The 16,881-nt window shown below is 52.4% G+C and overlaps 1 protein-coding gene and 1 long non-coding RNA gene across 5 annotated transcripts in view; one reads left to right on the top strand and one right to left on the bottom strand.

The window, feature by feature from the left end:
- The window catches only part of POC1A (POC1 centriolar protein A), a 131,980-nt gene that overhangs the window by 26,097 nt on the left and 89,002 nt on the right, over nucleotides 1–16,881 (top strand). For 2 of the 4 annotated variants that reach the window (XM_067754619.1, XM_067754620.1), the window contains exons 1-4: nucleotides 11,564–11,958; nucleotides 14,707–14,791; nucleotides 15,791–15,962; nucleotides 16,317–16,496. In XM_067754619.1, coding sequence (XP_067610720.1) covers nucleotides 11,737–11,958; nucleotides 14,707–14,791; nucleotides 15,791–15,962; nucleotides 16,317–16,496 — 659 coding nt within the window. In that variant the 5' untranslated portion in view covers nucleotides 11,564–11,736. Of the gene's footprint in view, nucleotides 1–11,563; nucleotides 11,959–14,706; nucleotides 14,792–15,790; nucleotides 15,963–16,316; nucleotides 16,497–16,881 lie in introns of those variants that run through there. The other 2 variants (XM_067754621.1, XM_067754622.1) reach the window with 2 other exon arrangements.
- Nucleotides 3,865–5,503, bottom strand: LOC137233113 (uncharacterized). The gene is made up of 2 exons (XR_010947300.1): nucleotides 5,018–5,503; nucleotides 3,865–4,175 (listed from the first exon to the last, which is right to left on the bottom strand). It is a non-coding gene; the product is annotated as an uncharacterized lncRNA (long non-coding RNA).

Genomic DNA, 16,881 nt, shown 5'->3' with positions numbered 1-16,881 from the left:
ACAACCTCTCCTGCATTTATTGTTTGTAGAGAAGGTCAAAATCTTTGATTCCAACTTTGTTTTTTCTCTCGTATAGAATTGTATGCATTCTTATAAACAACCTCAGATTCTTGCTGGAGTGAGGTTGTTTTCAAAAAATAGATAAATAGGTTTACTCATTCGGCAAATACACATTGTGTACTTACTGTTTACCGGGCATCGAACTAGGTGCCAGGGTAGCGGCTGTGAACAAGACAGATGCAGTCCTGCTCTCATGGAGTAGACAGTCTAGTGGGGGAGACAGATGTAAACACAAGCCCATCCAAACACGTGATCACATGAGAGTGAGAGCTCACACAGGTCGTTTGAGTGGCCAGAACAGGGACTGCTTTATTTGGGGGCTTGGAGAGGACTCCTGAGGATGGGACATTCCAGGTGAGTCCTGAAGAATGAGAAGAGCCAACCAGGTGATGTAGGGGAGGAGGAGGCTAGGCTGGGGATCCATGACCTTGGTTGCTTCCAGCTCCAGTCACTGCGCTTCATGATATAGGCAGTTGGAAATATCACCCATCGTGCCAGGCACCAAGGAGGTGTTGGATACGTCTCATTATATTGCTATCATTATGAGCAAAATGCAAACGAGGACGCATGGATGACAAGTTGGGTGAAGTGGGCAGTACTTGGAAGATGGGCTCGGGCTCTCTAGGCCTTTGAGGACCCTGAGGAGGGAGAGTGGGGAGGAGCTGGAAGGCCTCCAAGCCCCCGTTGAAGTCACAGAGGCTGGTGTAGCTGGTGAGAATGAGCATGAGGGGCAGCAAAGGCAGCCTGGGCCCAACTGAGGGGCCCCCCGAGAGCTAACAGAGAGGTGGACCTTGTTCTGTGGGGTGTGGGATTGGGGGACAGCTCTGAAGCCTTGGGGTCAATCCTAGGTGAGACAGACCCTGGGCTTCAGGCAGAGTGAAGTGCCAGGTCCAGTCAGGGGAGCCTGGGGTCAGGGGAGGGCAGTCATGGCATTTACCCAACCTCCAGAGGCCATCCGGCTTGATACAAAGACCTGGTTGTGACACCAGCTCAGAGCTTCCCTCCAGCTAACGGCCACCATCCCACCCAGCCCCTAGCTTCCTCTTTTCTGAGCTACCCACGTGGAGGTCCGTTGGGACTTTGCTTTCATTGCTTTGACTTGGGGGGCCTGGGGGACTAGAGGGGTCCGCAGAGCTGGTGGTTCAGAGGAGGTGCTCCATGAGCATTTGGTGAATGAATGAATGCATGCACACATGCATGAATGAATGGAGTGGGTAAATAGACGAGGATTCTCCGTGGACTGTGTGTGAATGCATGTGTGTGGTGGTTTCTCAGGCCCCAGAGCTGGGGGCAGCTTGTGGGCAAGTTGTGTCAGCAAAGAGGTAAGTGTGGAAAGTGGGAAGCCGATGGCTGGTCAGCAGATAGTGTAGAGATGGGCAGGAGAATCTGAGCAAGGTCGTTACCAGGCACTCGGTTGCTTTGGCATTTGCATGAGTCTGCCCCCGGCGAGATCTGTGAGCACCCTACCACTGCACCCCATCTTGTCCATGCACAGACTCACAGGGCCCTCCCCGGGGTCCATGCCATCTTCCTCCACGCCGTCCTCTGTGTTCACCCTGGAGCTGGCTGTCTTTGATCCTGGTCCTGGTCTGTGGACTGTGTGTGTGGTCAGGACCCAGCTGAGGCCCCGTGGGGCTGGGCTGGGCTAAGGGCTGCAGGACAGACGGAGGGCAGGTGGCAAGTCTTCCCCATCGCAGACCCTAAGACTTTCTCCTGGTCCTTCTCCTGTTGCCCCTGTGGCCAGCACATCAGATGACCATGGGTCTACGTGGCAGCGCTCCCACTTTATATCTGGGTAACTACATTTAGAAAATAGTTTTCCACAGCCTGCCCATGTCTTAGCAGACAGAAAATTGCTGGCAGCTCTGAAGTGACATTTCAGGTTTGGGAGTTCTTGGGGCCAGAGCAGCCTGCTGGCCACATTCACAGGTGCACACGCTGGATATCTCTCAAATTCACACGTGGTCCCAGGCCCACAGGTGCCAGAGTCACTAACACCCCCTCGTGCACAGCCACATGCCCAGCCACTCTAGTCATAGGGACAGCAACACACATGAAAACAGCCACATGTAGGTGCAAAAGTCACACTTGTTGCCAGCAGACATACAAGGACCGCCACCGTGCACCATGGTGGCACGCGGTGTCACACACACATGGGCTGAGCAGTGTAGGGTCATAGGGTTGTGCACGGTGCTTCACCTCTCACCCTTACTGTCCCCCCACCCCGAGTGCTCTCTAGCTCCCTGGGTTGTGTCATCACTGTCCCTTCCCCCACCTGCATCCCTGATGAGGTCAGGGCTATGAGGTCAGTACGTCCCCCTTGGGAGCTTGGGAAACGTTAGTGGTTTGTAAATCACCCGAGTCCACTCAGGGTCACCTTGGGACATTCGTGCACTTTCTAAAGGGCAGTTGCGTGTTAGGCACAGGCAGGAGACCAGAGAAGATACATGGAAGTGCACCTGAGGTGGCTCTGGTCTGCGTTCAGGCTGTTTAACAGGTGTTCTCTGAAAAAAATGTTCTGTGGTTAACTTAGGAAAGCATATTATATAACTCAGCTGGGCTGAACAAAGGTGAACCGGTTTCTTGTTTGTGGGTTTTGGCAGGGCCGTGTGCTGCCAGAGCATTCAGGGTGGTGTTGGGGGGTGATAGTGTGGGTCCCCTTTCCCACCCACGCTTTCTTCTCAGAGCCTCTGGTGGGCTGGGAGCACTGGGGCAAGGCTGCTTGGGGGGCACCAGTAATCCGTGGACCGCTCACTCTGTGCCCCACCCCAGGGCTCCAGATTCAGCAGCGCACCCGAGAATCTGCATTTCTACAAGTTCTCAGGTGGTGCTTCTGGGACCACACCTGGAATGGCAGACTCCCCTCTGACCTAGTCCTCTGTGAGGTCTGCGGGGTAGCTGCCCAGAATCTGCACTGGAGTCCCTGGGGCCTGTCTGAGTCTGTGTTCTGCCTCCCTCCGAAAGTGGCTGTGCTGGCTGTACACCCACAGTCCTCCCCTGTCATGTCAAGGCTGTGGGTTTAAGCAGCCTTGGGTGTTGGGATAGTCCATGAATTTGCCCATGATGTCAGTGGTGGCCTTGCTCAGGACTCCCAAGGAATCTTCTGACAAGCAAGGCTTTTTAATTTATTTATTTAATTATTCCTAAATATTTATTATTATTATTTTTGGCTGTGCCGCGTGGCATGTGGGGTCTTAGTTCCCTGACCAGGGATCAAACCCGTGCCCCCTGCAGTGGAAGCATGGAGTCTTAACAACTAGACCTCCAGGGAAGTCCCTGACAAGCAAGGCTTTGACTTCAGGGTCCTCCTGCCCAGGGAGCTGGCATCAGGCCCTGAGCCTTGCTTTGAATGGCTCTGCCTGGCCAGTGGACTGCAGGCTGAGGTCTCTAGGTCACTCATCCCGGCCCTCCTGGGTGCAACTCCATGATCAGTGTCCTGCTTCTCGTGTGTCCATATCTGCCCACACACATGTGTGCAGGTGCAGGAAAAGTCTGCAGTCTGCGCTCCTGCACCTCCACCCTCCACCCCTGCTTGCCCTTCTTTGTTTTTTTAATTGACAAAACATTATATTAGTTTCAGGTGTACAATGTAAAGATTCGATATTTGTATGTATTGCAAAATGATCACCATGATAAGTCAGTTAACATTTGTCGCCATACACAGTTCCCCCAAAATTATTTTTCTTGTGATGAGAACTTTCAATATCCACTCTCCTATGTTCAAATACGCAATATGGTATCATTACCTATAGTCACCATGCTGTACAGTTCATCCCCATGAATTATTCAGTTTATAACTGGAAATTTTCTTTTTTCAGCTACAATTTATTTTTAAAAATTTATTTATTTAATTTATTTATTTTTGGCTGCGTTGGGTCTTCATTGCTGCGGGCAGGCTTTCTCTAGTTGTGGCGAGCGGGGGCTACTCTTTGTGTTGGTGTGCAGCTTCTAATTGTGGTGGCTTCTCTTGTTGTGGAGCACAGGCTCTAGGCAGGCAGGCTTCTGTAGTTGTGACTTGCGGGCTCTAGAGCGCAGGCTCGGTAGTTGTGGCGCACGGGCTTAGTTGCTCCGCAGCATGTGGGATCTTCCCGGACCAGGGCTTGAACCTGTGTCCCCTGCATTGGCAGGAGGATTCTTAACCACTGTGCCACCAGGGAAGTCCCTACCATTTATTGAGAGCTGACTGTGCCAGGCCTGTGGTTTAATCCTACTGCAACCCTATGCCATAGGGTTGTGTTCCCCAAAAAGATATGTTGAAGTCCTAAGTCCCCAGTACCTGTGAATGTGACTTTATTAGGAAATAGGGTCGTTAAAAACGTAACGAAGTTAAAATGAGGCCATACTGGATGAGGGTGGGCCCTAATCCCATAACTGTGTCCTTAAAAGAAGAGGGAAATTTGGACCCAGAGGCACATAGAGAGGAAGGCCATATGAAGAAGGAGACAGAGATTGGAGTTACGCTCCACAAGCCGAACCCCTGGGTCTACCAGAAGCAAGGAAGCGTCCTCCCCTAGAGGCTTTGGAAGGACCCTGCCAACACCTTGCTTTGTGACTTCTAGCCTCCAGAAGTAGGAGAGGATAAATTTCTGCTGTTTTTAGCCACCCAGTTTGTGGTGTCTTGTTACAGCAGCCCTGGGAAACTAATACACCTAGTTTCTGTTAGGATATCCATTTTACACAAGGAAATAAAGCTCAGAGAGGTTAAGCTCTTGCCCACAGGTACAGAGCAAGTCAGTGTTGCACATGGAATTGGAACCCAGATCTATACAACTTCAAGCCTGTGGGCTCAGCCTCTCCCCTACGGACCCCCCTTGGCTCCATTCCCTGACCCACTACAGCACCCCACCCCCTGCAGCCTCAGGGGAGACCCCATCCCCTCCCAGCTGGGGGCCGCTAGTCTTCTTCACTAGCTCCTAAAACTCCTCCATGTCCTGGTTTCCCCAAGCTCCAGTCTTACCTTCCCCAGCAGACTTCAGGGGTGCCCCTCACTGTCCCCCCCAGACCCCACATAGCCTCAGTCCTTGGTGCAGCTCTCAGCTGTCCACGTGGGAGTTCTGGTACTCCACGGCCCGGACTCCGGATCCTCCTGTGCATCTCTGTGCAGTCACGATCTCCCCGTGGCCACACCCCTTCTTCCTGCTGCTCCCAGGTCTCCACGGCCAGGCCTCTGTCCCCAGACCTCTCCCCCTCCAGCCCTGTTCAGGATGGACCCTCTAAAGGGGAGCGCTGACTGCACCCCCTCTCTGGCACCCCAAGCTATGAGCAGGCCCCACTGCCCCCGAGTGGCATTTGAGGCCACTGTCCAGGCTCCTGTGGGCAGCAAGGTTCAGACAGAGGAGGCCCCGGTTGCCTTCTCTGCAGTAGAGAAGGCCTCCCCCATCTCCCTGCCCCCAGCCCATTTGACTCCCCTCTCCGCCACCTCCATCCTGGCTCAAGGGCAGAAGCTGCCGCTGCCCAAAGCAGGTCCGGGTCTGCTCGGCCAAATTTGGCGGAGGCCTGGCATGGTTTGACAAATCCTGAGCCGGCCTGTTCAGGAAAGGGAAGGAGAGCAAGGCCATACATAGCTCATCTGATGTTGCAATAGCCTTCCTCTGGCCCAGTGGAGGTTTGCACGAGGAGAGGTCATTGGAGTCCATGCATCCACGTGATGTAACTGGGCAGTGGCTCATACACAGGAGCGTGGACATGTGGTGTAGCAGCTGGTGTCGGCGCTCTACCTGCTCCCTCCTTACTGACCATTTTGGGGCCCACAAGCCTGACTTCTTACTGCCAGTACCAGAGACCCTGTGCTGAGGGCTTTCTTTGCCCCAGAAGACCCTAGGCCTGGTGTAGGACTGGCTGGAAATGCCAGGCTGTCGAGTGTGGGTGGATAAACCCTCGACTCCCTCACCTCAGGTGAGATGACCCTGAGGCACATTCTGTATTGGGTCACAGGCTCTCCAGCGACCTTGGGCTCTGGTCACCTGAGGTGGTAACTTGCTTAATAATGCCCTTCACTGCATGCTCTCCATCCTTTGTCTCCCACTCCCACTCCCTACTGGTGTTTTCTAGAGTCACCTCCCAAATAAATGAATTAAACTTGAATCCTCTCTCAGCTTCTGGAGGAACCCGAACCAAGATACACAGGCACAGGTACACACGTCAAGTATCTCCCATAGGCATGCACACATGTGCCACAGACACACAATCACCTACAAGCACTCAGAGGCACACGTGGGCATACACAGACACACAGTCACACACCTTCATCCATTCCATATGCTCTTGAGAGGGGACCCGAATGAACTGACACGACCCTCCCTCTGAAAGCAGTTGGATCCTCACAAGAAAACCCCATTCTGCTTCTACTTCAAATCCCCACATGCGCCTTCTCCTGGAAGCCCCCCAATCCTGCCAACAGAGGGACACCGTCAGTGCTGAGCCAGAACACCTGGAAGGACACACAGAGGGCTCAGCCTGCTTGGTGGCCCTTTCCCTCTCTGGTTTTCCTGGAGCAGAGGCTCTGGTTCATCACCTGCCTCCCCCATGACCCTCCATAATGCCTGGGGACCCCAGAACAGGGTGGGGCACGCAGCTGGCATTCCACAGATGCTTGTGGAATAGAATTGTCTGCTCCTGACCCCATAGCAAGCCCCTCCCTGAGTCCCAGCATCACTGGGGACCTTGGGAAGGATTTCCTGGTGTTCCTCAGGCCCAGTGGTGGTTCCAGGGATTGAACTGTCACACAAGTTTGGTGAGTTTTTCCGGTGCCAAGCCAGGGCTGAGTGCCCAGGACCCCCCTGTGATCAGCAGGGTGTGGTCCCTGCTTGCACAGAGCTCATAGCCCAGAGGAGATAGATGAGAAAGCTCCAGCATATAAGCAGTGAAGGGGATGGAGGAATGAGGAGTGTCTGGGGTGGGGCCAGCAGACGTGTCTCTGAAGGGATGATGTCCAGGCCAAGGCCCGAAAGACCGTGAGTGAGCAAAGCGATGAGCTGGGGGAAGAGCAGCCAGACAGAGGGAACAGCCAGCGCAAAGGCCCTCAGGAGGGTCTGAGCATGAGGGAGGCCAATGTGGCATGATGAGGAAGGGAGACCAAGGGGCCTTGCCTACGATTGCCTCCAGCCCTTCCTCTTCCAGCTGACCACATCCACCCATTGAGGCCAGAAGTGCCCTAGAGGTCACCTATGGATGTCCTTGTTGTACCCATGGGGAACCTGAGACCTGAGATGGGATCACAGAGCAGGTTGGGGTCAGAGCTAGGACTTGTCGAGTCTGGGTCCCTGGCCAAGGCATCGTAGCTGAGTGACAGTCCCCTGGCTCCTCGAGGGTAGGATGGAGCTGTCCAGGCACTATGGTGCCCAGGGTTTCTTTATCAGGTCCTGGGACCACCATGTCACAATCCCAGGGGCTTGTTATAAATGTGGGCTCCCAGCCCCACCCAGATCCATGGAGTCAGACTCTATGGCTGGTCTGGGAATTGGTATTTAAACCAGCTGCACCTAGACTCTGGAAACCCTGTGCCCTAGGACCCCTGTGGTCCTGGTCTTGGCAGTCCCACTCCCTTTGATAAACGGCTGAATGACCCTTCTATGGCCCTGCTTCTCAAACTGAGGATGGGGGCAGGTCATAAAACCACAGGATAAACTGGGGCATCTTCCTGAATATCAGTGTGACTTGGTATTAACTGGTCCATCATTAAAACATTAATTTGATATTAAAAAGATATTGAAAAGAAGAGTAGATGCTAAACTTCCTGACAGTTTAAGATAAAATATGAGACAACAAAGGACTTTCTAATGTGGGGTTCACTGCCTTGGGACTGTTTCGGCCTCCATCCCTACTATTGGGGGTAAAGTCTTGAGGCCCTCTTAAGTTTTACCGGGCCCTGAACTATTTAAGGATTCTTAGTTCTTCTTCCTGTATTTGTTAGGATTAACGGTTCAGACTGTGCAGACAGACAGACTTGGGTTCGAATCCTGGCTCCCCATTTAGTAACTCTGTGCATCAGTTTCCCCATCAGTAAAATGGGCATAATATTGTACTACTCCTGGGGTTGTAGCTAAACCTTCACATGGCTTTTGGTGTACAGTGACCTTTGGTAAATGAAAATCATCAGTTATTTTATAGCTGGCACTATTCCAGGCTGGTTCACCACACCACAATTCAGGGCTCCCTGGAGGAGGGAAATCTGATTATCCTCTGGTTTCATGGGTACCTGGCCCTATCTTCCCACCCCAAATGCTCTGGGGGCAGCCAGCAAAATCTGCTAGGGGGCCTGAGGAGCTGTGGCCTGCATTCTTCTAGCTTGACCGATTTCCCTGGGTTTGGGCTGGTGTCACCAAACACCCCTCAGGTGGGCAGTGGGACATGGGGACCAAGATTTGCTCTGGCTACTGTGGACAGGACACTGAGTTCCTTACCGGCCTCACCAGGAGACTGAAGTCCTAGAGGCTCCATGACTTGCCCAGGGCCACAGAGCCAGTCCATAGCCTAGGGCTGTGCAGTCCAATACGGTAGCCACTAGCCACATATGGCTGTTTACATTTCAATTAATTAAAATTGGATAAAATTTAAAATTCTGTTCCTTAGGCACGGTAGCCACATTTCAAGTGCTGGATAGTCACATGTGACCAGTTGGTCAGTGTGATTACAGAACATTTCCATCGTCACAGAAAGTTCTCTCGGTCACACTGATCTAGAGGGGCTGTTCTCAGCCTTGGCTGTGCACTAGACTCACCTGGAGACCTTTTAAGAAACGTTGGTGCCTGGCCCCACCTGCAGAGGTTCTGAATGGCAGCCAGGGCTGAGAACTGCTCCGAAGCCCTGTTTGCATTGTCTACTGGAAAGGTTTCTCTAAACGGTTCAAATTGAATTCAGACTTTTTGTGAGTGTCTGCATCCTGCTTCCAGCCCATGTGTGCAGAGCCAAGGTTGGGGGGTGGGGCTCAGTTTTGTGGAATTCCCTCTCTTACCACAGTTGGGCTGCCCTGGCCCCTTCCCATCTCTCTGGACAGTGTGAAAAGGAGGCCCAGCATCTCTCACGGGCTTGCTTGAGGCTGTGGGAGAGAGGCCATGCATCTTGCCTGTCATGCTTATGGGAGGTGGGTTGAAGTACCCAGAGGCGTCCCTATCTGACTTCAGTGGATGGTGTGGAATGTGGCTACTGGCCAGCTCTCTGTCTTTCTGGAAACTGGTCTCAGGGACTCCTGGGACCCTTGACATCACTGTCCCAGGAATTGCTATGGCAACTTTAGTCATGCTACCCACTGTTTGCAACATGCAAGGACAGGCCCAAGCTGGATGCTTACTCAGACTGGCCACTGCTATGGGATGGAGGAGCAGGACTAGGCGAGGTTGAAGGCTTGGGGCTCCACGGGACCTCTCCCCACTTTGGGGTGGGCCTACCATATAGAAGGCTGACCTGCAGGGGCACGCTAATTTCACAGCGGGTTCTCCTGAGGCCCAGAATTACAATGGGTCTTCCTGGAGAGGGTCACCCTGCAGGGGTCACTCCCACAACAGGGAGACCTGGTACCAGAGCTCCATCTATGAGCAGTCTCTTTTGGCTCACCTCAGCCCTAGGAGGGGACATGTGGCCCTTGGGCAGGGAGTCTGGGAGTGATGACAGGGTGAGAGGCCCTCACAGGGGGCCCTGAGTGTGGGCTTTGTACCAGGATAGAGACATCTCTGCCATAGGGGGGCTTGGAAAAGAAGCTCTCTTTGAGCCGCATCAACATGGAGCCCCCCAGTATTAAAGCTCTTCCAGCACTGACTGTTCCCCCCTCCCATGGAGGCCCCAGTCAGAAATGGAGTTCAATCTGGTTGAGGTGGCATGGGGTGGGGACTGCTCCATCAGAACATGGAGGCACCAATCTTGGTTTATGCAGGCTGTGCCAGTGTTGTATCCTAGGTTGTCTATGTGGTTTTGGCAGAGCTGAACTCTGCGTTCTTATGGCGAGTAAATGAGCAAGAGGGAGTGGGGCATCCCCAACTGCTCCTCCCTGAGGGGTAAGGATAGCAGACAGTGGGATCTAGAAAGACCAGCAAGGATGAGTAAAATCTTCCAGTGCCTCTCGCTTTGAGCAGACCTGACATTTGAAAATCATTTTACAGAAGGGTTTCATAAATTTAGTTATGTAGATTATGAACTCCTGTAAACCATGGGTGTTCTATAGCTAAAATTGACAACAAAACAAAACAAAACCAAAAACACCACCCAACAACAAGAATGATTGAACCCTTATGTGTAATAGATATATTTTTCTGTATTTAAATTTTTTTCTTCCTTAATGTTTTCACTTTAAATGTTTGTCCAGTAGGCAAGAGAATAGCTGAATAAGATGCAAACATTGGTGGGAAGGCTTGAAAATTGTCATTTGAACAGTGCTGAACAATTTCGGGTGTGTGTAAGCGATACTATACATGTTTTAAGTGGAATTTCATATTGTATAAGTTATGTGAGCCTGACAATTTCTAACATACAGGAACCAGTTTTAAGCCAAACCACAGTGAAGATGGGATTAAATGTGTCTATTTCTTGGGTCTGGCCCCAAACCTTCCAGGTCCAAAGAAGAGACTCACTCCTCCACATGCCAGCTCCCCCCCACTGCCAGTCTCTGAGTTCACTGAATTGGGCTCTGGTTTGCAGGTCTAGGGACACACCATCTTAGGTTTCAGGATGTCCTGAGAAACCTCAGGGCCTGGCCAAATCTTAATCAGTGTTGAAGTATGGCCAATCCACACTTAACCAGAGAGGTGACACAAGGTTCCCAAATCTTGACAAATGTCCAGTCCAGATCAGGTCCAGGTTGGGAAGATGCCCAGAGTGAGGTAGGGGTGTGTGTGTGTGTGGGTGTGTGTGTGGGTGTGTGTGTGTGTGTGTGTGTGTGCGCGCGCGTGTGCGTGCTGTGGCGACGGCGGGGGTGGGTGGGGTGGGCGGTCGAGCGAGAAGGTCTAGAGACCCAAGAAAGTGAGCAAGGACGACCTCTGGCGGCCAGGCCCTTGGATTGTCTCCTCTTTTAAACTTGTAATTTATAACTGCTGCTCAGGGCTGAGGGTCCTGAGAGGGCCAGGCTGCGTCACACCCTCTCATGTCACAAATGGGGAAACTGAGGTCCACAGAGCAGGGTTATTTTTCCCGAGGTCACGCAGCGAATCAGGGCAAGAACTGAGAATAGAACCCAGGCCTCTCCACTCCAAGGGTGTGATTCCGAGTGACTAGTGTTCTTTTAAATCGACACCTGTTTTAAGCACGTTCGGAAGAGCGAACTACTTAAATAATTCCCGAAGGGTGAATAATTGGCTTTTAATGGGGTACTGAGAGAAAAGCCAGCCTCGCGGGCGCTTGAAGAGGACTCAATCACAACGAGCCACGATTAACCCAAAGAGAACGCTTTAAGCATCTCCACTTCCGGGATCCTTAAAGCATTCACTTCGGGTTATTCACGGCCCCGCCCTCATGGCATCCTGGGAAATGTAGTCCCACTTTCCTCCAGACACAAGGATGAGGGCGTCTTGGAACTGCATTTCCCAGAAGGCTGTGCTCGCCGTCTCGTTAGCCCGGCTACGGGTCGGTGGGGCGAACCTCTCATCCTGGACTTTTTAATTTCTCAGGGGGAATGAGTGACGGTGGACAGAGGCCTTTGGCGACGCCGTCTGTAGGCTGCCTGGCCTGGGGGCGCTGGACGCAGATACCATGGAGCCGGCCATACAGCTCTCCTTCCAGTCGGGGGGCAAAAAGCCGAGGCGCCGCGTCTCCTTTAACCGCGGTGGGCGGGGCGAGGCGAAGCGACCCGCGTTGCTATTGGCGGCGGTTGGGGGCGCGGAAACTGAACGGGACGAAACTGCAGCCGCTGCTTCTTCGGGCTTCTCTGGCGCCTTGGGCGCCCCTGGACCCGCCATGGCCGCACCCTGCCTGGTAAGTTCCTGCCAGCTGCGGCCGCCCGGACTTTAGTCTCCCCGCCTAGCCGGACGGAGGGTTCCAAGCCGGTCTTCTCTGGCCCCAGTTTACCGTCTGTGCAGGGGGCACTTGAGTACGGGCACCTGGTGAACGCCTCCTGCGAGCCAGGCTCTGTTCGGGCTAACGGGGCTAAGAAACCAGCCTCTGCCCCCAGGATTTGCATCTACCCCTAGCGGGGGAGACACTTGTATGGCCCGACTGGAGGTGTGACCTGGGGCCAGCGCCGGGCCTCTCTGGCTTCTGTCTCCTTATCCTGAGCAGTGGATGGCTGAATGGGGGTTTGTTGAGGGTGCACCCTGTTCCGACGTGTGGGAACAGCAGGCCCCCGGGATGCCCGGGACGGCCCAGGCCTGCAGTGTGACCTGGGCCAGACTGCCCTCTCTGAGTCCCAGGTTCTTCGTGAGGCCAGAGGGGAGCACTCCAAAGCCTCTCTTTTTGAGAGGTTGTTTTAAACCTGAACCTGCCTGGTCCTCTGGCTGGGTTGAAAGTCAAGGACGCTGGGTGGTGGCCTGTTGGCTTCCTTGGGTGTCTGGGCATGTGAGCAGAGGGCTCAGACTAGGAACTAGGACTTTTGATCTCTAGTGGTGTTTGACCCCCCACCCCAATATATAAACCACCTTTGGGGGAGATGAGGAACCAGCAAGCCTGTGGGATTGGAAGAGAGGGTGTTGGGAGATTTCAGGCGTCCCCTGGTTAGGGGCGGATCTGAACTTGCCTCTAGAGGGTGCACTATTTTACCCTTATTCTTCCAACAAGTTCAGGTGGAGCAGTTTCTGCTCAGTTCTCTGCCCTCCTCCAGCTGCCATTCCTTCTCTTGTTGAAAGGAGGACTCAGGCTGGTGTGTTGGGGGGTGGAGCTGGGCAAGGGGCCACGGGAGCCTTTGTTCTGGTTACAGCTCCCTGCAGTCCTTGTTCTGCCCCAAGGCTGTTTTTCCTCAAGAGGAGGCTTTGCTGGGCTCCCTGGTGCCCCCAAAATGCTTCTTTGAGGTTTAAGATGTTTGGGGTAGGGGGAGATGTCTGCATGGCTGGCCTATAACTCTTCAACATGAATTGCTGTTGGATGGAGAGAATCTCTGGAATATTATCTCCATGTCTTCCTAAGCTACTGCTTCTCTGATGTTGGGTGGAGTGGAGATGGTCGTAAAGCCACTGGGGGCTTATTCAGGGCTGACCTTTGGGTTCACTGGCTGGTCCGCAGTGGGACTGAAGGTATAGGATCTGATTCCTGAGATGGGGGTGCTGAAAGTCCCCATTTTCTCTTGGGTCTTTCGAAAAATAACTTTATTGAAATATTATTCACATACCATAAAATTCACCCTTTTGAAGTGTAAAATTCAGTGGTTTTTAGTACACTCACAATATTGTGTAACCATCACTGTCTATTTCCGGAACATTTTTGTCACCCCAAAGAGAAACCCATACCCATTAAGAAGTTGCTCCCCTTCTTCGTGACTGCCCCCCCTCCGCCGCCCCCACCCAGTCCCTGTCAACCACTAATCTATTTTCTATCTTTATAGATTTGCCTATTCTGGACATTTCATATAAATAGAATCAGACAAAATGTGGCCTTTGGTGTCTGGCTTTTTTCACTTAGCATAATGTTTTCAAGGTTTATGTGTGTTGTAGCATGTGTCAGTAGTTCATTCCTTTTTATGACGGAATAATATTCTGTTGTATGGATATACCACATTTTGTTTATCCATTTGTCTGTTGATGAACATTAAGGTTTGTCCACTTTTGGGCCATTATGAATAATCTTGCTATGAACATTTGTGTACAAGTTTTTGTGTGAAAATGCTTTCAACTCTTATGGGTATTTACCTACAATTGCTGGATCATTTGATAACTCTGTGCTTAACTTTTTGCAGAACTACCAAATTGCTTTCTACAGTGACTGGTTTTTGTTTTTATTTTTAAACATTGTTTTCTATTCTGGCTGTTTTACATTTTATGTGAATTTTAGGATGAGCTTGTCAACTTCTGCAAAAAAAAGGCATCTGAGATTTTGAAAGGGATTCTGTTCACTCTGTAGATCAATTTGAGGAGTATTTCATCTTAACAATATTAAGTTTTCCAAACTATGAACATGGGATGTCTTTCCATTTATCTAGGTCTTTCTATACTTCTTTCAATGATGTTTTTTAGTTCTCATATGTCTTGCACTTCTTTTGTTAAGTTATTCCTAAGTATTTTGGTCTTTTTTATGTATCATAAATGGAATTGTTATCATACTTTTATTTTTCACATTGTTCATTGTTGGTGTACTTGATTTTTGTATATTGATTTTGTATCCTGTAAGCTTGCTGAACTTGTTTATTAGTTCTAATAGATTTTTTAGTGATTCCTTAGGATTTTCTATATACAAGATCATGCCTTGAGCATTTTTTTTTTTTTTTTTTTTTTTTTGCTGTACGCGGGCCTCTCACTGTTGTGGCCTCTCCCGTTGCAGAGCACAGGCTCCGGACGCGCAGGCTCAGCGGCCATGGCTCATGGGCCCAGCCGCTCTGCAGCATGTGGGATCTTCCCGGACCGGGGCACAAACCCGTGTCCCCTGCATCGGCAGGCGGACTCTCAACCACTGCGCCACCAGGGAAGCCCATGCCTTGAGCATTTTTAAATGCTGCTGGCTGTTATAGGAAGAGTCTTGGCCCTGGGGAAGCCCCTTCCTCATCTTGGCTTCACATATTTGACCCTGGCTCTCCCTCAGGAGGACCCCTCGCTGGAGAGGCATTTTAAGGGCCACCGGGATGCAGTTACCTGTGTGGACTTCAGCCTCAACACGAAGCAGCTGGGTAAGAAGAGGCATCTTATTCTAGGCACTAGGTTATGAGCTGAGAAGGTCACGTTTCTACCTGGGAGGTGTGGCATGGGGGGAGCAGGGCACAGTGAGGACCCAGGTGCTTTGTCTAGACCTACCTCCTGCTTCAGCCGGCCTGCTCTCTGGGCGCTAGGCTTTATGAGCTCCATTCTGCATGTGGAGTGTGAGGCTCGGAAAGGTTGGGGGCCTTGCTAAGGTCACACAGCCTTTGAGGTTAGGACCCGGCTCTGGGCTTTTCCGTGCACACCCCATCCACCTCTCAGGCCTGGCCTGCAGAATGAGCCCTAAACAGTGGCTTTTTCCTTGGGTCTTTATTGATTCTGTTGTCCACAGTACCATGGGCACACCTCCTTGTTGAAGACGCCCACCACTGAGAAGGATGGGGGGCAGAGCCGGGTGCTCCCCTCCCCCCACTGCCCTTATGCTGCAGCCGAGTGCTCCCTCCTTGGCCACCTGGGGGTTCATACACAGCTGTCACGGCTGCAGCTTTCTTGTTTCTATGGACGAGGCTCCCCCTTCATCCAATGGTCAAGGTCCCCTGCCAGAAGCTGCTGGTCTCGTGATACACGCTGGAGATTAAGAGGAAACAAGTCATTTTTGGTCTGTTCTGGGGACCTCCGCTAGGCTTCTGATGGGTCCTCTTAATGGTAAAATGGCCACTGGATTGAGCTGGCTCCCCAGTTTTGCGAGGACTTGCTCTCTCGAGCTGCAGAGTGTGTCTGTGGGGAGACCGGGGACCCTTGGTTACAGCCCAGGTCTGGTTGCTGTGTGGGTCCGCTGCCTGGAGTGGTGACAGGCCCTAGGCTCTCCGAACTCCTGCTCAGCAGTCACTGGAGGTGTGGCCTGTCCCCATGGAGAAGGCAGAGCTGGGCTGTCCCTGCTGCCCGCACCCCACCCCCGCCCGTCTCCAGCATCCTGGTGGAGGCTCCAGGCCTGCTTGAGCCGAGCGTCATGGCATCTGCTCTCTCCTCAGCCAGTGGCTCCATGGACTCATGCCTCATGGTGTGGCACATGAAGCCCCAGTCACGTGCCTACCGCTTCGCCGGCCACAAGGACACCGTCACCTGTGTGAACTTCTCCCCTTCGGGACACCTGCTTGCCTCAGGCTCCCGTGACAAGACTGTCCGCATCTGGGTACCCAACGTGTGAGTTAAAGACTTGGAGGGGCTTGTCTGAGTCTAGGCCCTAGTGCTGGACTGGTCACAGTGGGACATCTGCCCCACTTCCGAGGAGGTAACATCAGAAGCTGGGGCTTCAGTCGGGGCCCTCCCCTCAGGGCCAATAGGGAGATCCTGGGCTGACCTCAGCCATCCTGGAAGGGATCCCACCTGACGCTGCCTGCACGTGGGTGAGGCTCTGGCTTCGCTTTTTGGGGACTGAGGCACTCAAGCCTGGATTTACTTTGGGAGGGTTCTGAGGGGTGGGGAGGGCTTCGATGTGCCCTTCTGTTGCTCTTATGGGTTTATGGGTTTCCTGACTCTGGATACCCATCCCTGCAGCAAAGGCGAGTCAACCATGTTTCGTGCACACACGGCCACAGTGAGGAGCATCCATTTCTGCAGCGATGGCCAGTCCTTCGTGACAGCCTCCGACGACAAGACAGTCAAGGTGTGGTCAACTCATCGCCAGAAATTCCTGTTTTCCCTGAGCCAGCACATCAACTGGGTCCGCTGTGCCAAGTGAGTAGTGTCCTACCTGGAGACCACTGGAGGGACCCCGGGGGTTGGAGGGCACAGAGGAGTTGGCAGGTGCTAGCACCATGACCTTGGACAAGTTATTAGCCACTCTTTATCTTCCTGAACCTCAACTTCCGTATGTGTGAAAAAGAACAGTAATAGTTCTCACATTGTAAGTTGTCCAAGCTTCACTGAGCTAATGCACGACAAGTAAGTTAGTCCGTTGTCAGCCACGACTGACCCCGACGTCTGTGCTGATGCAGCCCAAGGTGAGTCATCAGGGGCCACTTATTAGCAATAGCAACAACAACAAGGTAACGTCAGTACCACCACTAGACGTTTTCTTCTAACTCCTCATGGCAGTCCCGCAAGTAGGTGGCATTGTTGC

Source organism: Pseudorca crassidens, chromosome 10 (assembly GCF_039906515.1).
Source record: "Pseudorca crassidens isolate mPseCra1 chromosome 10, mPseCra1.hap1, whole genome shotgun sequence".
Lineage (NCBI taxonomy): Eukaryota > Metazoa > Chordata > Mammalia > Artiodactyla > Delphinidae > Pseudorca > Pseudorca crassidens.
This window is presented reverse-complemented; position numbering and strand designations above follow the sequence as displayed.